The following is a 27,659-nucleotide window of genomic DNA, read 5'->3' on the forward strand; positions in this document are numbered from 1 at the left end:
AATGTAATATGCCATTGTGGTGGGTTTTTAACATGCTGGAAAATAGACTGTGGTGCTGTGAGCTTTACATTTCTCTGTACCTTTTTGGCTCAACTGCAAGATTATGAACACTAAGGTTGATTGTATCCTAAACTGAAATTGCAATTTAGAGCATTACTATCTTTACTTTGAGCAGTTTTTGAAGCATAATCATTATTTTTTTGGAAATGAAGAAATGTTGATAGTAAGATTTTAGGGCTTGTAATTTTTTTAAATTCATGACATGTCTTTTATATTACATTTTCTTGAACCTCACACCTTCCCAATTCTCTCACTATTAAATATGGCTTGAAAACACAAACAGTCTTAGAATACTGACTCTTTATCATAGATAGGAACACAATCACTAGAGGCTTCCTATGCCTGCCTCAGATCTCAGCACTAAAACGATTTTAGGTGATACAGCTAAGCTCACATGATATAATACAGAGTTCCTTCCAGTGGTCTCCTTGAATAAAATAATTCTAAAATATCAACTAATTTTTATCTTTAGAAATTCTTTATGAATTTATTTTAAAAGAAACCTGCTTTTGCTGTTTGTCCTGTACATTTAAAGGAGCAATACAATCCCAATTTAACTAAGATGAGTTGATTAAATTCAGACTGTGCTCACATAATAGAGTATATTCAGTCACTATAAATGGGGACTATAGTCAGAATTACTGGTAATTCACCTGTGAAACTTTTAAAAGGTATACTTATCTGGGAATAATTGCTGGAGATTTGACTGAGATGTTGATGGGGGAGGCGAGGAGGGACTGATCTAGATTGACTCTAGGCACTTGTATTTTTACCAGGTTCCATAGGTAATAATTGAAAGCCCAGGCTAAAAATGGCTGCTTAAGAAAATTGTTTAATAACATATAAAAATACCCATGGTATGCAAACTAAGCTATTTACAGTGTATAACACGATTACATTGGGAGGAAAAAAGAAAGTTAACAATGGTTATCCCTAATATATACAGGCAACAATTCTAGAATGCCAAACTTCTTCAGATCCAAACTTGCAAGTCGGTTCTTTTTTATTCAATAGGTTAATTATCTATGCTCTGTAGTATTCCTCTACTGAATATTTTTTAGCTAAAAAGACTTGTTCCTGCCATTTCCAATGGTAATTTAGAGCTGGTTATATGTACATGAATATCTCCAAAATCGCTGGTTTCTCTACTTGGTTATGTGTGTTCTTCAGAATCTTTCTATGTCCTAAGTCTGGCAGAAGAATCAAAATTTGACATGCAGACTTGGATATCCACTTAGAAGGGAAAAATGGAGAACTAAATGACATTCTCCTCTAGGTCACGTTCTTAGAGAATTTTGTGGCCCTGATTATAATCTGATGTTAGCTAAAAGAGACCAAAAATCCCAAACAACCCCATGCAATGAGGAGAAATTTTGCTTAGAACTCCAGGATTTAGACCTAGACATCTCTCTTTTCAACATGTCATCCACACACATAGTTTCAGGTCTTTCATTTCAGATGGTATTATCCTTTGAGAAATCCTCCAACATGTGTGCTTTCAGTGTCATCAGATTTCCTTTAATTACTGTGTGTGAGTCACTTTTTTGGAGTCTTAGTCCTTCAAAGGTATTGCATTCCCAGGACTTACTCGCCTATAAAATGTTCCCTGATCTCATACATCAGGCAATCTGAACTGTTAGCTCCCATTGAGACTGAAGTACCATTTCCACTTAAGCAACTGTCATCTTAATATTGAGTTAGAAAAGTCAGTGGCACTTTTAATCTTATCGGATATAATATTCCTTTGCATTCTCTTGAGGCTGTGTTTTGCACTGTTTCTCACCATCCCAAGGCTGTCTTTGTTTATTCTGCCTGTCAGAATCACACACTGAAATGCAGTTGTTTCCATTATTATCCCCTAGCTCTCTTCCCCTTAGATCCTTTATTTCTTTGGTGTATGATGGGTGAAAAAGAAAAGAGACATTTCTTTTTAAGATGTTATTCTAAAGTATTTTTCCATATTCTATATTGTGTTGTGTTGACATCTCCTGCATAGTCTTATGTGTGTCTTGTGCCCAGCAGACCTAGAATTCACTAGGGGTGGGGTCTTATTTTGCAAAGCCAGGCATAATCAGCAGGAATGGAGCAAACTCCTGAAATGAAACTATCAGACTAATCTTTTCCCAGCCTGCCTCTCCCCACCACTGGCAGCAGCCCTTCAGTGAAGTTGTCCAAGCGCTGCTTTATTTTAAGGCATCTACTGTTTGTTTTATATTTACATTTTGATTTGACATTCCTTTGGCTGGAGGTGGTTTTCATTTCAACTTGCAATGAATTGTACTTTGAGCTATAATTATATAAATATTTAGATATTATACTTTAGGATATGAAAAAAGATGGTTAGTTGCTTGTTTTTGCTGTGTACTTCTAATATACTTAGCATTTAAATTAGATCTGGAGTTTCTGGAGAAATTTGTGAGTCAGTGAGAATCTGTTTTTGTGAAAGGAAACTCTGAAGAATTTTCTTTTTCTACCACTTAAAGACAGAGTTGTTTCTCATTTTAGAAGCACAAATTAAACACATACCTAAGTAGAGTTCAAAGTAGAGCAAATAAATAAGTGGTACTTAAAATGTATGTCAGGAAAATATGTATGTCAGAAGGAGAAAAAATCAGAAAATAGTTAGAGAATTTATACTTTGATTAATTAAGATTTGCCCCGTTTACAAAGGACAGTTAGAAGAGTCTCTTACATAAGCAAGGGCCCAGGCAAACTATTTTCTTTCTTTCCTAATGAAAAGCTACAGAGATTATATATTGTTGTCTTTATGATCTATTCCCTTACCAACAGCTCTCTTCCCTGCCCTTACCTGAATCTTTTGCTTATTAATATTTCATTTTTAAAAATTACTACTAGCTCCTTCTTTTTCCAGAAATGTCTTTGCCTTGTTTAACAGCAGCATATACATTGCATTAGTATAAAAAAGATACTGTTGGTGTCTCCTAAACATACCCTGACAGCCCTGGGCTTTTTCCAAAACTCTGTCTTGAGCCTTCTCTATGATTCCTACTACCCTTTCTGGTACTTTCGTCCATCCTCGCAGCTTCAGGGTTCAATTTTTGAATGTTTCTCAAATGTGTAATTCTCTGACCTCTTTCTAGGACAAGAGTCACAGAATTCTGACTCTCTGCTGGATACTTCCACCTGAATTTTTAGCGGGTGCTTGAAACATTGTTTTGCATCCAGCCATTTAATTCTTGGAATAAACTGCACTTGGCCATGTTGGCATATTACCAAAATTCCAAGAATGATTCAGTCATAGGAAATTTATCCACCCATAATAAGATCTTCAGAGGGGAGGAAATCATGTAATCATCTACATAGGTTCTGAAAAAGCAGAGGGGTCAGATAACCTCTCATGCATTGGCAAAGGGAATATTTTTTTTAAAAGGTGGGAGGGGGAGGAGGATGATACAATTAGACAACAGTTATAGATGTTCATAAAGTAATATAAACCGTTTAATAAAAATGAATATAAGATTAAAAATCATATCATATACCAAAATAAAATCAAGATGAATAAAAGACCAGTACTCCTACCTCAGGACTTTTTGCATTTTCTTTCTGCCCCAGGAAAGATCCCTGGTAGGATTCTGGAAGGGAGGAAGGAAATCCTGCACTCAACCTGACAGTGGTCTATAGATATAGAATCCTTCTTCTTTCTTCTGTTTCTCTTGCTAACAAACTTCGGCTTCATGACGATAGGGACTTTCTATGAATTGTGAACGGCTGTAACTCCCAAGTGATTCTTTCCTTCCAAAGCATCTTCTTCCATCCGTTGGGCTTGCTATATTCTTTGGTAATATAAAACCAAGCCTCAAGTTATAGCAAGTCCATTTTCTGACCATTCTCTCTTCATTAATATTTTAAATGATGACATGAAAACTTCAAGATTTGATTTTTAGGCTTCAAGTTCTTATTTTCATTGCAGTAAAAGAAAGGTTTGTCTCCTCTGAAAGTTGTAAGCCAAGATGGCACACAGTAGGTTTGGCACATAGTGCTATGTTTTTGATCAGACACACTGCAAGTCATGGTGCTATAGTTTGATGTAGAACATTTTTTTGTTTTATAAGTACTCATGTCTCACATACACATTTTAGCAATAAGTGATGTTTTCTTAATTTTATCAAACAGACCAAAATAGCTGAAAGATGCATTTTTGCACACACCTGAGATTTAAGATCATTTTGGGGCTATTTAGCATTTTGTGTGCAAAGATGACTCGTAAACAGCTACTTCATACTGGACAGCATTTTGATGAGAACGCAAAAGGATGAGCCAAACCCACACTAGGAAAGGGAGTTCATAGATAACAATATAATTTATTTTTAATTTTTTCTCTTTTAATTATGCACTTGTTTATTTTAAGGTCTTTCAACAACTATTATTAGGAGAAAACAAGAAATGTCATCGCATAACTTCTAATATCTTTAACAAGTATACCATGCTTATTGAGCACAGTAATTTTATGTCTTCTGTATTTTTGTAAAGATACGTTTTCCACTTTTATTTTTCTTTCCTGGTAAATTGCTTCTTCATATACATCCCAGTGACTATATAGTACTGTTGTTATTCTAAGATGGTTATAAATTTGTGTTATGAATTTTCGTGTTCACATTTTGACCACTCACTTTGGCTTCTTTTTCACTACAATGTTGAGCAGTGTTTTATGATACTCAGCACTCTACTGAAGTCTGAAAGGAAATATACTGTGAATACATAGCCTGCAGATTTCATTTAATACCCATATAATGCCCTCACCACTTTAAAAGAGGTCTTCCATTTTAAAAATGTGTGTGTGTGTATGTGGGTATGATATTCAGCCTATTATTTTTCCTTTTTACTCTTAATCAAATTATCAAGTCATGCTTATCTTTAACAAGATACTTTATACAGACAGGGCATTTGATCACAAGAACATCAAACCATCTTTTTTATACAGGTATTTGAACTGTTCAAAGATGTATTTTATGACTTTGGTGCACAGAAGTGTAACTTGTATTCACATACATGTATTATTTTCTCGTAACAGTTGACTTCAAGCCTCGAGCCAGCATGGATACTGTCCATCATATGTTACTTTTTGGATGCAATATGCCTTCATCCACTGGAAGTTACTGGTAAGGATAATGGGTTTACAGTATATAAGGGTGTAGAAAATGTGTTTTACAAGTGCAAAGTGTATCTGTGCAAGTATTTTACAACTGGTTAATAAATAGGCAGAGCATTTTAAGAAAAAGAACATTGTTCATTGTCATCACGTGGTTATCATGGTTTATCACAGTTATTTAGTCTGCTATAGAGCATGTCTATCAGCCTTTGTCACTGACTTAATAAATATATGTCTCATGGACATAAAGATGGAAACAGTAGAAACTAGGATCCCAAAAGGGGCTGGGAGGGAAGGGAGCAAGAGTTGAAAAACTACCAGTTGGATACTATGTTAACTATTTGAGTGATGGGTTCAATAGATGCCCAAACTCCAGCATCACACAATATACCATGTAACATGTTCCCCTGGAATCTAAAATAAAACAGATTAAATATATGTATATTGTTATACAGTATATGTCCAGGTGCAGAAGGTTAGTAAAGAAAGTCTGAAAATTTAGATTATTGATACTCTGATATTAATTTTTTAAGGTTCATTATTCTACCCAAAGAGCATCATGGTTCTGTTTATTGAGCACTCTTTCTCCAGACACTGTGCCTGGTGATGTAGGCTTACCATTTCATTTTATCCTAATGTCTCTGCAAAGTAAATATTGTTATTTCCACTTTACAGACAAGAAGCCTGAAGCTCAAAGTGACCCAGTAAGTTGTTTATGGTAGTAACAAAACTGGTGCAAGATAAAGATTGAACCCTAGCTTGTCTGATTCCAAACCCACAGTTATTTTCATTTCACCACACTGCCTCCTATTTATTCAAGTAATTATTAATTCAATTAGATATTATTAGAAAGTATTTGAATCACTATGGTGAGTCTTAATATCATGCCATAAACAATCAATAAACCTCTATTAAATGCCTATCATATGCCAGAGCTGTAGCAGATGCTTGGGAGGTTCTAGGAAAAATAAGATGTTTTCTACCCCCATAAGTTTACAACATAATTATGGTTTGAGATTGTCCCTCTCATTTTGTTCTTTGGCATTCTTGAAGATCACTGAACTCTGAAAATAGCCACACTTTTTAAGCTTCTTATTTTCACGTAGACCCAGAATCACTGTCACACATTTAATAGTCCAGAATGACTGGTGTGCTTTGCTTTGTATTGAGGAATCTGTTTTGAGGTCCTGTCCTTACATAATCATGTAGACTGATGGACCTTTCTCTGTGCATCCTAACATTCATTAGCCTGATGTGAGTCAAGCAGCAACTGCTCTCTTGTCATTTTTATAATAAACAATATAATATGTATTTGGAACTGTTAAAAGCACAGGGCAATTAGTGGAAATCTCCACGGACCAAGTACCATCAAAGCATTTGTTAATAGGCTTAAGTTATTTGATGAAAGGAACATATCACATAGGAACCCAACCTATGTGACTGGGTTTATGTAAAAACAGAGTCAGCAAATCACAGTTAATACCCTTCAATATCAACATTCCCGTTTATACTCTTCAGTAAATTTTTGTAAATGAAATTCTGGGATTAAAAGATTATTCTGTGACAGCTTTTCCTGAATCTTATTCAGTAAATCACATCCTTTGGTTTTTATGCTTTAAAACTATTTCTTCTGAAATTACCAATATTTACCTTTGAATTGGACTCATTGAAAATAGCTAGAAGGAATGTAAGCTTTTAAAGTCTGCTTTTGCTGCACCTTGGTTTAAGGGAATGAGTGAGAAAATGAAACAACACTTAAATGCTATTCCAATTCTAATTGTTAGGAAAAATTATCTAAAATGAGCCAAGCATAGCTCAACGTTCTCATGTTAAGGGAATACAACAAACACCTCATTTTGTCCCCTTTAAAATATTTATTAATATTCTTAAATAAACTATTTTGAAATTAAATCTATAAGATATATTGACCAAAAATCTTCCACACTGGGGAATGAGAAGTTTCAAAGAAAAATATAAATGAAAGTGAAAACAGAAATTTTGAGTAGAGTAATTGCTACGTATATTATTTTGCTAAAATTATTACTTGAAAGTCAATATAGTAGAAGGAAAGAGCAGTGAACTAACTTGCTGGATTCCCTGGGTAGGTTATTTAGCCCATCTAAGATGGAGTTCTTGTCTTCATTTTAGCAAAAGACTTATACTAGGCCATTTATAAAGCCTCTCTATGCTCTAAAATTCCATAATTCTATGAATATAAATTGCATGCAAATGCTGAGTCTGATTGGAAAGGCATTATTTCTAGGAGTTGGAAGTGTGTGCACTGCTTGACTCACATCAAGCAAGCAGCTGTGTTTTGCCAGTCAGTTGCATCATTGAGTAATTACAATTCTTAATAACACTATACCCATATCATTTTAAATGGATTTTAAAATATTTGCCTTGTATCCCATAGCCCCACTTAATTTGTAGGTTTGTTATGATTGAATTTCTAATCATAAAACAAGGACAATTGGTGCTGTTATTCATCATCTTTTAACCAAGCCCAACGCGTTTAAGTCTAACATTTAAAAGTAGGATCTTTTCAATATGTGAACTAGAAGACATACATTAAGTAAAACTGTTCTAATGACTCTGACTTCCACAATCAGGCCTTTTATACATATATTCCTTTATATATCTAAAGATATATAATACATATTTATATGTATATTTATATATAATATATGATATATGTTATATATAATATATTTATTTTATATTCTTTTTTTTTTTTTTACTGAGTCTCACTCAGTCACCCAGGTTCTAGTGCAGTGGTGTGATCTCAGCTCACTGCAGCCTCCACCTCCTGGGTTCAAGCAATTCTCCTGCCTCAGCCTCCTCAGTAGTTGGGACTACAGGTGTGTGCCACCATGCCCAACTAATTTTTGTATTTTTAGTAGAGATGGAGTTTTGCCACGTTAGCCAGGCTGGTCTCGAGCCCCCTGACCTCAAGTGATTCACCCACCTTGGCCTCCCAAAGTGCTGGGATTATAGGTGTGAGCCACCACACCCAGCCACAGGCCTTATATTCTTATTTAAAGATAGTATACATTATTTATCTTCCAATATTTGGCAAAATCTATACTTTAAAGAATTAGAGCTCACAGGATATTTCACAGCCAGAACTTTCAGTTGCTTCACAGAACATCTTTCACTCCCCACCCCCAGTGCCTCACAGGCTCAGCCCTGAAGATAGTCAGTGGATATTTTCCAGCTGTTTAACATCTTATCCTGTCATCTGAATTATAGTACTCACAACAAAAATCTATCAGTGTCAAAAGTCTTGCATTATTTTTCTAAAATTTTTGAGTCATGGAATTGATCACCCACATTTTATAGTTGCATATCTATTCTTCAATTATTCTAAGATATAGACAGCACTTCAATGAAGACTCCTAAACTTTCACATATATTTTGGGGATGATACTTATAACAGTTTTTGATGCTTAAAAATAACCAGAAGTCATTCACACTCTAGGGAAACTTATAAGGAAATACAAAGCTGTTTCAAGGAAAGAAGAAAAAGCTATTTTAACATCAAAATGTCAAACTCGGATTTCCTCTTTTTTGTTTGTTAGCTAGGATTTCCTCCTGTTTACACTTTAGTGTTCCATTTTCATTGCGAGCAGGTTGGCAAATAGGTGTCTTTAATATAGAAAACATGTTTCCCCTGAAATTATGAAGTTATAGTTCATCCTCTGTCTTCAGGAAGCATTTTTAATATGAAGGCAAAGAGCTATTCTGATGATGTTTCACTGTTGTGCTGCCCTCCTTTGCTCTTTGTAATTGCCTCTTTCTACTGTTCATTAAAATATATTTACAGTTATATTAAGTTTATATGAAAATAGTAGACACAGCATGAAGCAGTTTTCATTATGTAGTCATTTTAATTTTAAAGTTTTTTTCCTCTGCACACATTCTAGCCTTTTGTGACTCATTCCAAATTAGCAGCTCACACTGGCAATGTGTCTAGTTAATTATATGCACGTGCATTTAAATTGCATACGTTGATTTGAACCTTTTAATATACTGTAGGGTGGTCCCTTTATAGTTAGAGTGGGCCTAGTGCTCAATTCCAAATTAGCATAACTCTAGAGGATGCAAATAAGGACCAGCTGTTGGAAAAGAAGCAGTTCTGCTGACCCATGTAAAGAAGGTGACAGTACCTGTCAGATGTAACCCCAATGCCTTCTTCCCAGGCATTTGGAGGAGGAAAACAATTAACCCTATCTAGGGACCAAAAGAAAATAATAGCACCAAGATTAGAGCAAGCATATCAATAGCATGATTTGTTGCACTTTATTTGTGCTCTATAGACTTAATTCAAAGCATGACAATTCTAAGTTCCCTAGATTTATTAGCTGAATATGAGCCTAAACTAAGCTCTAAGTGAGCAGATGCTCTTTTGAAGTTGTTAGAGTCAGTAATAAAATGAAATGAAGGTGCTTAAATTTACTATTTAAGTAAATTTTTATATTTAAATTACCCAGTTTTCTTTAATTTAAAGTAAGTAAATTTTGAGGATATCTTGGAAATTTAAATATTGTATTCATCTATTCTATGAATTACTTCATTCTGTTTTTACTGTTAACAATCAATTTTTTAAATGATAAGTGATTAGCTACTTAGAGTTTCAGGCTTTGAAAATCATGATATTTTGTTTATACAAATTGTGTTGGCATTTGGGGTAATTCTGGAGTGCTCTCTTTTTTAAATATGAGATTGTAGGCTTGTGCATTTTTTATTCTGCTGAGCACAGGACATAGGTTTTAAAGCAATTTAGGATTGCAAACCCCAAGATTTTGTGTTTAAAATATTGGATGATTAAAACAACTGGGCTTCTTATGTATCCAGTCTTATACTTTGGTGTGATCTTCTATGCATAGCTAAAATTATTTTTAGTTCTTCTTATTAATATTTGATTTTAAACCTATTTCTAATGACACTTAGGACCAACTAATCTTAACAAACCAAAGATGGCTTCTACAGGTTGTTTGATGTTTTTTATGAAAAAAAATCCCAGCTGGTTAAATGAGGCTATTTCCAGCTGTTCTAACTGGGAATCATTCTCAAGCTAAAGCAGTAGTGCTTTACCATCTTATGAAGCTTTGGCTTAAATCCCTTTCAACTGCTTCTATTTATTAACCACCTGCTGTGTCTTTTTAAATGCCACTATCTCCACAGGGTTACAGCTGCTGATGAGACGAAAAAGGAGATAAAACATTATATATATATATATATAGAGATGCCTGTATGAGAGATACTCTGCTTGGGTACTTATTTAAATGACTATTTTTTAAAGGTGATGTTATTTTCCAAATAAGCCCACAGCTTTGTTGCCTCCCTCCCAGTGATAATGATTCTTTGGTTGAGAACAGTATTTGCATGTGCTGTCTTTATGCTCCTATTCCGTATCCTGGCCCCTGTCATCCATACACTATATACAGCAGGATTCAGTGTGTCTTCTGCAATCCTCTCTTTGTTTTTTCTGCCGTAGGAAACTTCTAAAGTTAAATATGTGTAACATCCTTGTCAGTATAAATAAAAATAACAGAATCTCCCAAATCTACACTGTCTCTTGTTTTAAGCACTGTAAAATGTGTCATTCAGTGCAGTAGCAATGTTTAGACATAAATTACCAATAGGCTAAAATTAATAGCATCCATTCCCTTTTTCCACTTTAATATTGTAATAGATTCCTATCATATTGCATATTGGGATAGTATAACGGATCAATTTTTAAAACACAGTTGGTCTCTGGTTCTAACTTCCAGTCACCAATGAGTATGTTCCTTGGCTAATAATATTAAGGTACTTGGATTAAAGGTGTTAATAGGAGTTCCTTAGAAATTGCCCAACTCTTTGTAGACTAGTGTCAACTTTAATAAAATAGAATGTTATAGTTGGAACCCTTTTGACTGTTTCAACAGAAACAAATGCATTTTTCCTCACAAGACTAGTACTTAATGTTAAATAGAGTAGCAATATTATAATGCAGCATTGTATTTAGCACAGATCCAGAACTGTGAAATCAGAACATCTTGGTTTCAAATCTCAGCTCTGCTACTTGGTAGTGGTAATAAACACTGGTTAAATGATGTAACCTGTATTGGTCTGTTTCCTCATCTGTAAAATTGAGCTACTAATCATCGGCAGCTTGATTGGGCCATCATGAAGGGTAGATGAGGTAATATAAGTAATGTGTTTGGTGTAGTGTCTGGCATGTAGAAGGGATAGCTGTTATGTTTATTCATTTATTAATAAAGTATAAATCATTCACTATGTGCCAAGCACTTTGTTGGGCATGGAGAATTTGGTATGAATAAACAGACACACACTCTGCTTTTATGGACTTACTGCCTGTCTAACCTTATTGGAGCAAAGGAACAGTGGGTAGTTTCTGTGATGCTATTTATCAGGCTGATATTTCTTAATCACCATTCTAATTTGCTTTTTCATCATGTATCCTTCTAATTACTATATTAATGTCTGTCCATTGCATTGAAGTTCACATAGGATTGTCTGAATTTGGGAAAATATTCTATGGGTTTATAGAGCAGGTAATAGTATTTGAATATCTGACTCATACTGAATGCATTTTGAAAGGTAAGGACCATCCCCTCATGCGATTGATTTTGTGTTATGTTTCTTTAAAAAACTGTCTAACTTTAGATCAGTTTTCCTGGTTGTGGTTCTGTTAGATATATAATGCATTAAAATTGGAATTTAAGGCTATATAGACTTAACTTGAGGGCATGACAATTATTTTTTTTTTTTAGCCAAAAGAAGAAATGAGTTATCAGTTCTGATCTTCCCTGAGTAACCTTGGATTTTAAATAGCCTTTAACAGATACAACCAGAGAGTACTTTAACAGTCAGTCATGCTGTATTTGGATAATTCAAAATGACAAGCTACCACCTTTCAGTGCTTGGCACAGTCAGAAAATATTCATGCCATCTGAATGGTTTCCCCGTGGATTAGATGTGAAAACGGTTCTATAGGAAAGGTCCAAGAATCCAGACTAGTTTTATTTTCAAATGTTAATTCTCATCATTTTTACTATGAATACTAAGAAACCACAAGGGAGCTATGTGAACCTTTCCACAATTTAATCGACTTAGTCTGGAGGAGCCTTATAGGAGAAGCTGCTAGAATGATAAGAAAAAGAAACCTGGTTGATAAGGCGTGAAATTACAACAGCCATTGATCAAGAGTTACATTGCTTCCCAGCCTTAAGGCTCTCTTTACTAGTAAGAATAGTAAAAATTCCCTCTACTTCCATAGGTCCTTTTTTTTGGGAAGCCAAAATATACTATACCATCTTTCTCTTTTTGGTCATTTTACATGGAGAAAATATGATGCCATTTTCATTTAAAATGGGAAATGGAAATGTTTACCACTCTGATAATGTTATCAGTTATAGAACTCAGTTCTTTCGCCCTTTTGTTTTTCCTCTTAGTCCTCCCATTGAGTTTTAGGATTAGTTCCAATGCCCCAGTGTCCTCCAGTGAGTCATTCTTTACTCAGTCTTGAGTTTAATATATTTTTTATTGTAAAACAGGGTTTTAAAAATTAAACCAATGTTTGCTTTGAAGCTCTTATTTACCAGACCTGATAAGAGAATAAAATATAAAATCATTGTCTCTTTGTGAATATGTCACAAACAACTTATTTCGTCTCAAATTTGATTTTAGAATTGCATGCACAAATTGCAACTTAGCTCAAGGATGACAGTAGTAATCAAAGCTTATCTCCACATAATATCATTCTCTGCCCATAAATCAGTGTCAAGAATTGAGACAGAAGGGACTGTGACAGCCAGAGCTTTGAGTCATGGTTTAGCTGTTTGACCTTTGGAAGTTACTTAAACTCTCTGAGCTTATTCAACTTTAAATTACAACCTGCTGGCAGTGTTCTTATATAAGCTGATTTGTTCAAAAAACTATGCAAACAATAATTCAAATTTATTGGTGTTTATATTTTAAATTTTTAATCTAATTTTTTTCAATAAAATATTATAACATGAAGTTGAGAGTGCAATACAATTTAAGCTAATTCAGCTCTTTAGTGTCTGCACATGGAAAGTTAAAAACTCACCGAGAGGTAAGTTTCACCAAACATTTGTTTCATGCTGGGACTTCAGCATGAAGATATTATCCTACATACTTTTACTCGAAGTCCTCACAGTCTGGGTGGAGAGAGAGAAGTAAGCTGACACTTAGGATGAGGAGTGCTATAGTTAAGGAATGGAAGGTGGGTGGGGGTTGGAGAACACTTCCCTGAGGAGGAAGGCTTGAACTGAATCTTGAAGGAGAAAGTGAATACAAGTTTTTCAGGCAGAGAGCTGGGATGGGATATTTCAGGCAAAGAGAGCAGTGGAAATAAGGAAGACTGGAAACTGGAAGCAACTTGGCAGGACTAAAATGGGGGTGTTGTCTGGAGACAATTTCTAGATCATGAAAGGTCTTACGTGTTATGCTACAAGGTTTGGATTTTGTTCTGATTTTATTTTTGGGAAGCACTTGAACGATTTTGAGCCAACAAATGACGTAATCAAATGTGTAACTTAGAAAAAGTTACTAAGCCAGTTTTCTCTGTTATATTTCAATCTGGTTCTTTCTAGTCATCCATTGAAAATCAACTTCCATATCAGAGGAAACAGTTATCTTGTTTAACCTAAGACTGTCATCACATTGGTTATAGGCATTTGTAATGTTTATCATCTTTGTTGAAACCTATGAAAATTGCCACCCAAATCTTTACATTTTAGTGGCTCACAGCAGTGAGATACAAAGTTCAACACATTTGACAATATCATTTTCTTTAACTATTATAGCTGAGGCCAGAAAGGAAAATTTTGCTTTTGGGCATCATCCAACATCCTGAGCCTTTTAGCACACTTGGCACAGGGATGTCACAGACATTTCTTCCAACGTACAGTTCTCACATGGTAATGATCAATCATCATAAGTATATTGTATTTGACAGTGAACAGTAAGAAACCACTAGTTGATGTATTTTATATTACACATTACACAATCTCTTTCTATAGCCTGATTTATAGAAGCAAGATCATTTTGCTAAGTATAACCTTATCAAGACCTCCTGGTTCTGTGTCCCTCACCCCTTAATTCAGACAGATAACACAGTTGTCTGCACTCATTGCCTATCCTCCAACCTCATTTCTGGCTAGAAGCAGAAAACACGGTAAGAGTCCCTGCCTCTGAGTCTGAAGCAACTTCTTACCAGTGGTTTTCATACGTGCAATGTGGGTGTTTTCTGTGTTTCTGGCTTCAGTTTCTAACCTATTTAGGAATCTATCACAGTCTGCCTTTGCTTCCCATCCAGGTCAGGGGCAGTGTACATTTTTTTCTGTGTGAGCCAACTTCCGTACCTAGAAGCTGTATTTGTCCTTGTCCTTTATAGTCTTCAAGCTTTTCAGATCTGCCTACACGCCTGGCTCACCTTTTTTGGTCCCAGTTTTCAAAACACAAATATACAAATCAACATAAAAATGTAGCCTAACAGTGTTTGGATTAAATCCAATTCAATAATAGAAAAAGCTAAGAGAGATATTGTAATGGGAAAAAAAGGTGTGGCTTGGAGTAAGACATACTACCATCTATTAACGTGGATCTACCAAATATCCGAGCTACCGCACTGAGTGCCTTATACACATCACCACAACAGCCCTATCACAGAGGTTTCCATATAGGAACTGGGCCTTTGAGGGCTTATAAACATGCCCAAGATACAGAGCTGCTAAGGGGTGGTTCTAGAATTGAACTCCAGATCTGTCTTTCTGCCTGGGTGTTCTTTTCACCCTGCAACACTCTCTGTCAACAGTGAATCTTCAGATAAAGTGAATGTTTTGTTAAATAATTGCCCTAGAATAGTACTTTGAAGGTTATAAAGTCTCATTTGATTTACAGAATAACTCTGTGATGTAAGTGTAATTATCCCTGTTTTCCATGAGAGAAAACTAAGGCTTGGTAAGATTAAGTAACTTAAAAAAAATTAAGTAACTTGCACAATATGATACAACTTATTAATGCATTCCAGTATTCATAAACTCAAAACGTCATGTCATGCATATATAAGATCAAGAACTCTTAAGAGAGGCTGGACGTGGTAGCTCAAGCCTGTAATCCCAGCACTTTGGGAGGCCGAGGCAGGTGGATCATCTGAGATCAGGAGTTCAAGACTAGCCTGGCCAACATGGTGAAATCCCATCTCTACTAAAAACACAAAAAATTAGCCTGGCATGGTGGTGGGCACCTGTAATCCCAGCTACTCAGGAGGCTGAGGCAGGAGAATCGCTTGAACCCAGGAGGCGGAGGTTGCAGTGAGCCAAGATCGTGCCATTGCACTCCAGCCTGGGCAACAAGAGCGAAACTCCATCTCAAAAAAAAAGAAAAAAAAAACTCTTAAGAGGGACACACTTGTATTGCTCACCCCACTGATGGTAGGCACTGTTTGTTGCTTTGGCCAGATTTGTTGACAACAGTGATCGCCTAAGGGGAAATGTGTATGACACTTTTTTTAGTCCAGATTTCTGCTGCATTAGCTTTGGTTTATACAGACCGTCTGTGTAATGCTCGTTTGCTTTTCTACCTGATTACATAGAGTACATTCCATATATGAACATATCAAAGTAAAAATTATGTATCTCCCTCACAGGATTGTTTCACATCAGGCAAAAAAAAAAAAGTTTCCCCTTTTATGTGCTTTGTTTTCACACAGTAATAGTTCTTTGCTCCAGTCTTTATTAGGATCTTAAAGCTAACATCATACAATGATGATATATTGATGTACTTTGGTTTCAAATACCTTCCCCCATCACCTCCCACCATGGGGAGCAATTTGTGCATTTCACTATTTAAATCTTCATTTATACTACTTTTTATTTTCTTCAGGTTTTGTGATGAAGGAACCTGTACAGATAAAGCCAATATTCTGTATGCCTGGGCAAGAAATGCTCCCCCTACCCGGCTCCCCAAAGGTATGTCAGAGCCTCTTGGGTGGTCTTATGTTCAGCTGCTTAATTTCTGTTTCCAAAGTACTTTTCATTATAGTCCTTTCTAACCAGTGTTGACAGTGTTCTATATTGCTGCTTCACAGTAAAAGTACTTGCATTACCTGTTTTGTATTGAAAAGGTTTCATTTAGGTAGTTACTCTTTCTCTGCCTCTCTTTGGTAAGTAGTTTGCCCACACAACAGTTTAGATAAAATTAGAAAATAACCAAGGATACCTCAAGCCACCTTTGACCTAAGGCACATTGGTTCTTGACAGCAGACACATTTCATGAGCCAAGAGAGCTAGGAATTAAATAAATTGCTATTTCAGCAGAGAATTTTTTACAGTCCTGGAACCTAGGTATCTAATGTGATGCCAGACCTCAGCTGGCTTTCTGACTGCACCTCTAAATTGTACATAGCTTCCAATGTGTGAGTGTACTACCAGACTCTCATTTATTACCTGGATATTTCTTAAAGGGCGTGTGTGGGTCTTGTTACAGAATAGGTCTGTCCTGGTTCATGGATGATCTTGTGATACACATGCCTCTCTCTTTCCTCCCTTACTCATTGCCATCATCATTAAATGATGTCTGATTTCTTGCACTTCAAATGAGCCTCAGAATTCTCTCCATATGAGGCAGCTGCAACCAAACAAGTTTGAAACTAACAGGGAGGTCTGTCATAGATTCGTTGACAGATTTAGATACATTGGTAGAGGAGATTTGTAAAAAAAAAAAAAAAAAAAAAAAAAAGTATACTTCTGCCTGTAAATATTTTCTCTGTAGATTTTTTAAAGCTCACTAGCAAGCTTTATTAACAGTAAGACTAATAAGAATAGTTGGATTCCAAAAATTCACTGAGATAATGGACTTCAGTAATCTAGTTGGTAACTGGTTTCCTCAATGACATTTTTGTAGATACCTCTTTTCACAGCAGAAGAAAAGTAATGCCACTTAAATGCTCCTAAGAAGTCTATTTCCTATATTCAATCATAAAATAAAATAAATATGAATATATACAAAACAAAATGGGAGAATGGGTTTATGTATATCTTTTAAATAATCAATAGAGACAGAATTTTGTTTTGTTCTGTTTCTTTCAAAATGAGTGAATTGTCCTCTTAAAGTGTAAGTGATTACTCTGGTTCTGAAGTGGGAACTATGAATAGAATTTCATCATAGTTTTGAGGAGATTATAATGACAGATTATATTAGAAATTATCAGTCAATGTCTGGTATATTTCAGTTTTCATATAATATAATTTATATGTTATATGTTATTTTATTTTCCTTTGGATTTCATAGAACAGCAATTTGAGATTAACTCCATTTTAGATGCTCATTTCTAATATATTAACTTTTTTGTAAATCTTTAGGTGTTGGATTCAGAGTTGGAGGAGAGACTGGAAGTAAATACTTTGTACTACAGGTACACTATGGGGATATTAGTGCTTTCAGAGGTAAGTTTTGAAATGTTGGAACTAAGCAAAACTTCTAGTACTGTATTGTTTAAAATACATGCACAAACTATTATCTACGTCTTAAAAAAAAAATTGCCCACACCCTCTGCCCACTAGGGGACAACAGCTTTTGTTTCCTTTAATTTGGAACCGTTGAAGGAATGACTTTTATTTTAGAAGTCATTTCTGTTATGCACCTGTGCATCCTACTGTGTTTTCTTTTATGCTGACTTTATAGAGCTCTCGTCTTCTAGTGTATTGTTTTATCAGCCTGCTCTTGCGCTTATTAGGAGTGCTGATCATTCCAAGCAACACTGTTGGAAAGCATAGGAAGGTACTGGTTGTTTATATTTATGTTGCTCTGAGCAAGCCACTGAGAGTCTATAGGTTCTGCAATACCGAAGAGGTTCTCAAACACTCAGGCTCATGTCGATTCCTTATCTATCCATACCTGGCACTTCATGAACTCATCCATTGTCCACTGCTGTAAGGCACAGACCCCAGCCACCCTTTAGATAATGCTGAACACTCCCCTAGACACCTGTTGCTCTACTGGTGATCGCTATGCACTTTATTTAAATGCCCCTTTCCTTATTATAGATCGTTAGCATGAGGAAGGGGCCCTGTTCCCAAGGCAACCAAGATCAATGCTTGTTACTCCTGCTGCTGCATTTAGTCAAACTCCAACTGCATTCGGGTTCACACTCTTGTGGTCACAGGTGTAAATATTAAGTAGTTTCTCCTTGTCTTGTTTGCTTTTCCACTATGTCTTGCTGACTTATATATATTCTCCTGAATTCTCTAATTTGACGTTATATTTCTAAATAACCTGATACGTTTCCCTTTCCAAATACATTAGCTATCTCTCCAGCAACTAAATTTGGAAGTAGATGTCCATCTCTGCCTATGAAATACCCTTTAGGACCTTTGCTAAGAGAGCCCCGTGGGGTAGAAAGGACCATAGATTGTCAGCATTCAGAACAAGGACAGTAAATACAGTCTCCCACTGGAAAATGGTGTTGAAAGAATGATTTTATGTCATTGAAAATGTACTACAATCCAATATATTATCAATTAATATATTTATTAATGCATTAATAAATATATATAAATTAATATATATATAAATGGACCAGCCTATGAACCTAACTTAGAAATAAAACTTATTTTTAGATTAAAAATATGCTTTGAGTTATACACAAATAACTTTCCATTTTTTGGAATAGAACATAAACTGTTAACTCTCCATAGTGCTGAGAGAAGGTTTTGCTGAAAACAAAGAAATAAATAATGTTTGTGTTTGGGGAACAAAGACAGAGATTATCTGCTCTAAAAATTGACCATGCTGGTTTCAGTAAAACAGACAGATTCTGAGACTGCTGACTTCCAAAGTATTGACAAGGCTTTAATTTCCTCAAAAAAGGCAAGCAGGCCTTTCCAGATCACCGCAACTAAAGTAGCTCATCATACTGGTACAGGTTCCCGCAAACCTTGATCTCTCCACTCTATAAAACCCTGGACTTCACTTTTCAATCTAATTCACCTCAGTGTTGTAAGGACCCCTAACAGATACTGCATTGATGCTCCAGAGAAAACACATGATATATGCTTGTTTTTAAAAATATGTTACTGTAATAATTTAATTGAATTTCTTATAAGGAGTTAATTTTGTTTTATAATTTATGTTTAATCTAGGGATAGTAAAAGTACTGATATTTTAATATGTAAACATATAATTATTCTTTGCTGTAAGAGACAGATAAGAAATTTTAACTTTTCAGTAGTAATTTTTTATTTTCTCTTAAAAACAGTTTTTCTAAAAGAAAAGATATATGGGGTAGAAAGATTACTAGTGCTATAATTCATATAACTTATTGTAATATTATTAAAATGTAAGCAAAATTTCACTCATGTAATTCATTCAGTAGATACTATCAGGTCCCTAAAGCTTTATTTAGAGTAGTAAGTAAAAACATGGGAAAATATCAAATCTCACTAAAACAATGAGATATCATTTTATATTTATTAATTGGAAAGGGGTGGATATTAAATTGTCCAGCATTTGGATGAATCTGATGCACTTTAGGAGGCTTTATAAATTTAGTATGATGTTTTGGAAAGCATTTTTACCATTTCATGTGTGTTTAATATATAGTATTAAAATCTTGTTCTAGGCTTCTGTCCTAAAGAAATATTTTTTTTCTTAAAAATAAAACTATCTACTAGTTATTCATGCACATGAAAAGCTGGAAAGTTCTCAAATGGCCCTCACTAGGACATTGGTTAAATAAATGGTATAACAACAAAAATAGCCAACAATAAGATCAAGTACAGACTATATAAAATTCATGTATGCTTACCAGGATTGTAAAGCCCAAGAAAAAAAGGAAATGGTTGATGAATAAGAAAGGCAGGATTGGGTGATTTTTTTTTCCTTTAAAATGTTATGACATTGCCTTTATAATTACATGCTTAAATTCCACAAATAGAAGCATTTTGTTAACTCCTTCAATACCTTCCAGTTAGTGTACTGCATTCCCACTTACACCTCTTGCCAAAAAAAGAATATGAATCTCTATATGCCTGATTTACTATAGGAATGTATTCTGCTTTCAGAAGCTTCCGTATTGTGATCTCATACTTACCTCCAGATGCACCTAGAAGTGGAAAATAATGACATCATTATATCTTCTAATTATCAAAAATGCATTAAATATATATGTTATGTACATATTACATATATAAACAAACACACAATTATATACATGCATATATAATCACAACACTGCTTTTGGTGCCATTGTCAGGGAAGATTTTATTTCGTGGTTTTAAAACTATTGGTGATATTTTAAAGTATATAAATTGTAAATCTGAAGCAGAGTAACACTACTAGGAAATTATTATATTCTACTGAAAAGTGGGGAAATGTTTGGCTTAAGGGTATGAGCATTTTTCCACACAGGGAATGTTTTAGAGAATTGAGAAACAGGATCTTTCTTTAATAAAGCACCAGAAATGAAGGCAAAATATATTCTAAAAGTTGTGGGAATGTGGTAGAGTATCAGAGAGAGCATAACCTGAAGCCATACCTGGGCATGTTTTAGATCAAGCTTGTCCAAGCTGCAAGCCACAGGACAGCTTTGAATGCGGCCCAACACAAATTCATAAACTTTCTTAAAACATTATGAGATTTTTTTTTGTGATTTTTTTTTTTCTTTTAGCTCATCAGCTGTTGTTAGTATTAGTGTATTTTATGTGTGGCCCAAGACAATTCTTCTTCCAAAGTGGCCCAGGAAAGCCAAAAGATTGGACCATCCCTGTTTTAGACTGTGATCTTCCTTAGTATGAAAAGATTGGCTGTGATTTTAGGGTGAGTTCTATAGGATTACATAAAATGTTTGCTTTACTTTGTTTTTTGTTTGTTCGGTGTTTTGGAAATTACACAAAACGTGAAGCTGTAAAATAATCCTTTAGAAACAATCAACTATATTAAATGCCATATCTACCATAGTGTCAAGCCTATACTAGTGCTGGGTATACTAGTCTTCCTGCCTGTAGGAGTTTAATATATTCTAGTAGGTGAGACAAGCACAGAAGGAGTGTGTTTATAGGCAATAATAATAATGCATACTGGATCTGAAGTCTGCAGAGAGACAGGAGTGTACAAGTATACCTGAAAGTGGAGAGGTATGAAGTCTGGGAAAGGCTTTCCAGAAGTTGGACCCGGAGCAGGGTATGGAAGGGTGATCAGGAGCTCCCAGGCCAGAGTAGGAGGGAAGTCAAGTTCCAGACAAAGGTAAAAGTAGATGCAGAGACACGGGAGTGAAACAGCATCTTAGACACAAAGAACTTTGGGTCATCTGACATTGCTGGAATGTGAAATGCAAGGGAAAAGTGGCAAGAAATTAGAAGAGAGGTCAAAGGTGGGGAGCAAGCCATAAAGATCCTTGCTAGGACTCGATTCCTAAAGCACTCAGAATGCTCTTCAGTCAAGCAGTAACCTGATTGGATTTTCATTTCCTAATGCCGCTCAGTCTTGGGCTTGAGTGCATGGAAAAGCTACTACCTTATGAAGAAAGTATGGGGCTGTAGGTGGCCAGAGTGAGCTAGGATTGCAGCTTAGGAAGGCCAGAATGATTTTTTTTAATGTATAGACTTTTAAATTTTCTAAAACTTAATATTCCATAGGAAATAGAATGTACTCTAATTGGAAATGAATGTCCCATGTAGGTGATAGTATGGTACCAGGTTTGGTGAACAAACTCTAAGTCCAGGAAGACTGGTAATGGCACATCCTAGTTTCGTTACCCTCGCTGAGTTTCTAAACCTCTCTTTGCTCTCTTCATCTGTAAAATGGTATCGTAGTGGTATCGTAAATGTACCATACCTTTATATAAATAAAGGTACCTGGTTAAGTAGTCAATAAATGTTAGCTATTATCATTATAGTCCTCATGAAAGGATAAATTTCCCTAAATACAATCTTTTATCTAGTTACACATAATATGAAAAGGACGTGGTTACTTTTCAAAGATGTTGCAGTTTCTCATTATTTTTGGACACAGAACTGTTTGAGTGTGTCACGTTGCCAGTAGAAGTTTCCTAGTTAAGCTGTGTTTCGTGTTCTCCACAGCAGTTTTTGTTATTCATAGTTCAGCTATACAAAGATAAACTGCAAGACCAACTTTCTGCCCTTAAGGAAATCAGAATAGTGAGAATTGGGGATTCCTCCAGGTTTCCCTCTCCCCCTTTTTTTGACCAGTTTTTTCAGCAAAGTCTTGTTCCGAAGTGAAAATTCTCCTGAGATTGTTGCTGAATGCTGCCACATTTCTTCTAGATGTGTTGGCCTAGGGGAATCTTAAGAAAACTCTCCTCTCATTTTTAGAATTTCTGGCATTAGCTTACTAGTCTCCAACAATAACTCATTTCTCAAATTGAAGATCCTGTGCACTCACCTATTGAAGTTGGAACTGATATTCTTAGAATGAAGGTCAGGGTCTCTTCCCAAATGTATCACCCTGATTGTCTTTGGATTGGCAAGACTTCCGAACTATAATCCACTTACTGTCATTAAGCTCTTGGCGCATATGGGAAAACTAGCAGATATTATTAACAACAAACAACACACACACACACACACATACACACACTCTCTCTCTCTGTCTCTGTCTCTCTCGGCTTGTTTCCATGCCTTTCTGACAGCCCTGTATGTACACCTGCATTTTGCACATTTAGTATGTTCCTGGAAGTATAGCCAAAAGTTTCACTTTCCTTAGAGTGAGTGTTTAATATTTATATTCTAAATTAAATGAATACAGTCTGGAGATCCTATTTTCAACTCTCCTTTATGTAAGCTCTAAGAAGTTTAATCTCCAAACTTTGGGGATTATATTAGTAAAATCACATCATAAAGCTCTAGTTAGAACCCTCAGAGGATGATTGTTTTCAATAGCCAAATTTTCCAGAATGCTAAGGTTTTAACCCTTTAAGTACTATAATGTTAAAACATCTTGGATAGAAGTCATTTTAGAATATATTATGTGTCTTTGCTGGGCACGGTGGCTCACACCTGTAATCTCACGAGGCCAAAGCAGGTGGATCACCTGAGGTCAGGAGTTCAAGCAAGACCAGCCTGGCCAACATGGTGAAACCCTGTCTCTACTAAAAATATAAAAATTAGCCAGCTGTCATGGTGTGTGCCTGTAATCCCAGCTACTAGAGAGACTGAGGCAGGAAAATCGTTTGAACCCGGAAGGCAGAGGTTGCAGTGAGCCATCACACCACTGCACTCCAGCCTGGGTGACAAAGTAAGACTCCATCTCAATATATATAAAAATAGAGTATATTATGTGTCTTAGGAAGTTAAATTAGATGGTATATGTTAAATGCCTGCAGCTGTGCCTGACACAGAACAGATTGGCAATGAATGTTCTCCTTATCCCCTTCTCCCTTTTCTTCATAACTTTGAGATATCCCAGTGAATATGAACGATTGTGCTATGATTTCTTTCCAGTTTTTAGGAGTACGTAGAGTTTTTCCATGTAACTGGGCTCATTGCCATCTCCTATCTGTTCTTCTGTATTTTCTGTAGCTTCCTTTGTTGTCAAGCTACCATTGCAACTCATTTTAATTCACACAACGCACTACATGGAGGAAAAGATGAGTAAGAACAAAACTCTGCTCTCATACAGTTCCCTGTCCAGTGAGCATAAGTACACTTAAAACAATAACCGTAATAATGCGAGCCAGTACAAAGTTAAGTGCCACGAGAGAGGGGATTGGAAAGCAGGCAAGATCACACCTAGTTTAGATGTTTCAAGTTACCGGATTGATATCATATAGGCACCCTTCTTCCTGTTCTAAATTTATGTGTTAGATACGGAATCTAGATGAGTTTCATATTATCAGTTAGATACGGAATCTAGATGAGTTTCATATTATCAGTTAGCATAAATAGACTTTGGCTTGCAGCCCTTATGGGGAACTTTTTAAATAAAAACATGATCATCTGGAAAATGGGGATTAAAAAATACAATAAAAACATGGGAACACTGCAGCCTGGACTTTGTGACCATCAGATTTGATTTTTCCTTGCTCTCTTGCATTATTCCATGCTGGCTGTGATCCACTCGGGTGTGGTTTCTGCATAGCTTAGTTCCAGACAGGTGGATATTCCTGACTACAGGGTGTGCATCTGTGTATTCACACAAATACACATATATACATACAAAGGATTCCTATCTAACCACAACTGAAAGAGTAGTAGAGTGAAGAGCCAGGAATGGTAATCATGTCAGGAAGAAGAGAAAACAGAGGACTCCAGAGGAATTCTGATTCCACTGTGACTCCAGCTGTATCTCTGCCTCTTAGAAGACTACTGCCAGGAAGCTATTAGAAAAAGCTTTGAAATTGTGAGCACAGGAAAAATCCCTTGCTAATGCATTTTGAACAAGATGGAGCAGAGATCAGTGGCAAGGTAACTGTGCTTAAAATTATTTCATTCCACTATAAAGCAGGCTGTTCTGACTTCAGTGTAAGCATCAGAGTGCTCCTAACTTCCTGATACCTAATTGCAGAGAGAGTGGGAAACTGGATCAAAGATTGCTCCCTGTTGCTTTCCCTGTTGTCTTCTCTCAATCTGCACAAGTAGTTTCCTCCTACATGCTTTCCAGTGAGACACATTAATCCTACTTTCACTCACTCCACTGCGAAGTGCGCAATACTATGGGCCAGGGTATTTAAGCCTATGTATTTTAGAGTATTTCGGAATACTTTCCATGTTTAAGAATCTCCTTTGAAATTGCAAATATGGGAGGGAGGGTGTTGTTACTGCTCCTCCAACCTCAGCTGACATAGACATCCAAAAGCCACTGAGTCTCTACACTGGAAGGGAGACATAAATAGCACCATCTAAGCACTCATCCTGGCCTTCCCTGAATAGGACCCTGGCATGTACATCAGCCATCAATCTGAACCCCCTTTCCAGAATAGACCATAATGTTAGTTCTTACCATGATCTTTCATTCCAGAGCACATATCGTGTTTCCAAGTTCTCAGCTCCAGAGACAGCAGCCCTGCTGAAACAAGCCTCATCCCTGGGAGATCCAGAAATGTGTCAGAAATATGGTTCCAGGAAGGATACACTTTTACCTCAGTTTTCCTTCTTTATTCTCAAGGCTGTGATACTCATGTCATCTGCCAACTCTCCTTTTTTCTCTCCGTAACTCCCATTTCCAATTTCTCTGGTATGCTTTGATAGGGATAGGGACACAAACCTTTATCCAAATGCTTGGGAGCAGATGTGGTCTGCATTTAGGAGCTTTTAATATTTTTGAAAGGTATTCAACTGAATAAATCATGTACTCTATCACCTTTGTGAATCTGGGGCACCATCCCTAATTAGATACACTAATGTTTCTATAACAAATGTTTAAATATTCACACAAAAAGGAATAAAACATAAATATCATCACATTCATTCAAGTCAGATTTTGCTGCCAAAACTTAATGAAAAAACTTCAGGCTTCCAAAGCTGTTTAGACTTCAGAATTGCAATAAATTCCGGCATTCGAACAAAGAAATTATTTATTCATATTTGAGTTTAGTGAAACAAAAATATTAACAAGCATTGTTGTCTGAACTACTTCATGGCAATTACAACCATCAGTGGGCTATAAAAAGTAGAGCAAAAGTCAAGGAAAGAATTGTGTGAGAGTCAACTGCTTATATGGAGTTAATAATGAAAAGTATTGTATATTTTATTATTATTATTTATAAACTGCTGCACATTTTTGCCAGTAAAAACTGTAATAAACATATATACACACCAGTAGTGTGTATTTTTTTCACAGAGCCAATGTATTACTAGAATATCACTGGGCCCAGGATTCTGAAATTTTAACAACCTGCCTCATTGATTTTTATGCAAACTAAACTTTGACAACTGGTGCTCAAATTTTCCTAGTAAGGATTAAAGTCACTCCTGCATTTTTTTCCTGTAAAAGAGGTATGTCAGGGCAATCTCCTGGGGCCTAGGATATGAGCAGAATAATTTGCATTTACCAAAATAAGTTTAATTAAATCTCAATTCTCTTAAGAAAAGGGGAGCTTTGAAAGAAGAAAATGCATGTAATTACTGTCTGGTTATTCTAGCACTTTATTTCATTTAGAAATTCAAAGAAGAATTTATTTTCTTAACTTTTTCACAAAATTTGGCATTTGGATTTTAAAATTCTTTAAAATCCAAATGAAGCCACTTACAATGCATATCTGACATTCTCAGAGATCCCCCTCCCCATATACAGGTGCAAAAATGTTCCTTCTTCACACTTGATCTAGATATATCTTTTTGAAGAATGGGCCAAAATAATTTATATTCCTTCATTTTTTTACATTTTTTATTTTAAAGTGGAATATATGTGGTGACAGACACTAGAAATGGAAAGGAAGAGGTCCATGAAACCAAATCTGAAAGAGAAATGATTGGCAAGAAGGTAACATTCAACCTGCACAAAACGCCATGGCCTCTCAGGCCTTTTCAGTTAAGGGGAAGAGGTTGAAATGGGCTGAGAAGGCACTGACGAACAGGAAAGCATGACTTTTTTTTCCTTCTTCTGAAAAAATGGATGTTATGCGTCATGTACCAATTTGTTTATAAAGCACTCGTTTTTAAAATCAGAGACAGAGAACAGAGTTCAGAGTGACAGAATGAGAACAACCTAACTAAAAGGGATCATCAGGCCTCACCCTTCCGTTTTACAGAAATGAAGATTGATGCTCAGAAAGGTTGCATGACTTGCCTAAGGTAGTCCAGTGCTATTAAAAACCAAAACAATTTAATTCATATTGGATTTCTAGTTTGTGTATGTAACAAAGTTCATGCTCTAACTATGTAAAACAAGTAATAGAGTCGCTGTTTTTAAAAGTTTTTTGAGCCGTAGTTATGAAGTGGAATGAACTCATGCACAGTAGAATTAATATTAATAAAGAGCAGAGTGGTTTACTTCATCTCATTTGTGCCTTTTCATTTTCATGTCTGAAGTAATCCATTTCCCTTATCATGTAGAGATATTTTTAAATCAGGTTGCTTGATAATCCCACTGATTTCAGAATTGGAATCGGATATTCTTCATGTTCTTCTCTAACTTTCATTATACACAAGCAGCTTGATGTGAGTCATGTGAATGATTTTAGGACTATTTAGTACCTCCCAAATGATCTGAAAGAAGCCTATTATCCTGCAGTATTTTTTTCTCTCGCCAGTCTCTTCACATAACTGTGAGCTCTCTGATTCTCTAGCTTGCTGCATTTCAACTTTGTTAATCATCTTTAGTATGGAAGACAAATGATCCTCAGTCATCTCGTTGATTCCATGGGACACCTGTTTATTTTAATACCTAAATATGGCCATTATGTATCAGGAATTACACTTTCATTCATTTGGTTATGAGAAGATATGTAAAGCACTACAGTTATACTTCTTTTTTAAAGAATATATTCAGAATGTTTTTT

At 35.7% G+C, this 27,659-nt stretch overlaps 1 protein-coding gene across 50 annotated transcripts in view; it reads left to right on the forward strand.

Annotated features, from left to right (window-relative positions):
- The window catches only part of PAM (peptidylglycine alpha-amidating monooxygenase), a 275,240-nt gene that overhangs the window by 156,338 nt on the left and 91,243 nt on the right, over window positions 1-27,659 (forward strand). For all 50 annotated transcript variants that reach the window (XM_054489035.2, XM_054489037.2, XM_054489041.2 and 47 more), the window contains 3 exons: window positions 5,093-5,180; window positions 16,088-16,173; window positions 17,566-17,649. In XM_054489035.2, coding sequence (XP_054345010.1) covers window positions 5,093-5,180; window positions 16,088-16,173; window positions 17,566-17,649 — 258 coding nt within the window. The remainder of the gene's footprint in view (window positions 1-5,092; window positions 5,181-16,087; window positions 16,174-17,565; window positions 17,650-27,659) is intronic.

This window comes from Pongo pygmaeus, chromosome 4 (genome assembly GCF_028885625.2).
Source record: "Pongo pygmaeus isolate AG05252 chromosome 4, NHGRI_mPonPyg2-v2.0_pri, whole genome shotgun sequence".
Classification (NCBI taxonomy): Eukaryota; Metazoa; Chordata; class Mammalia; order Primates; family Hominidae; genus Pongo; species Pongo pygmaeus.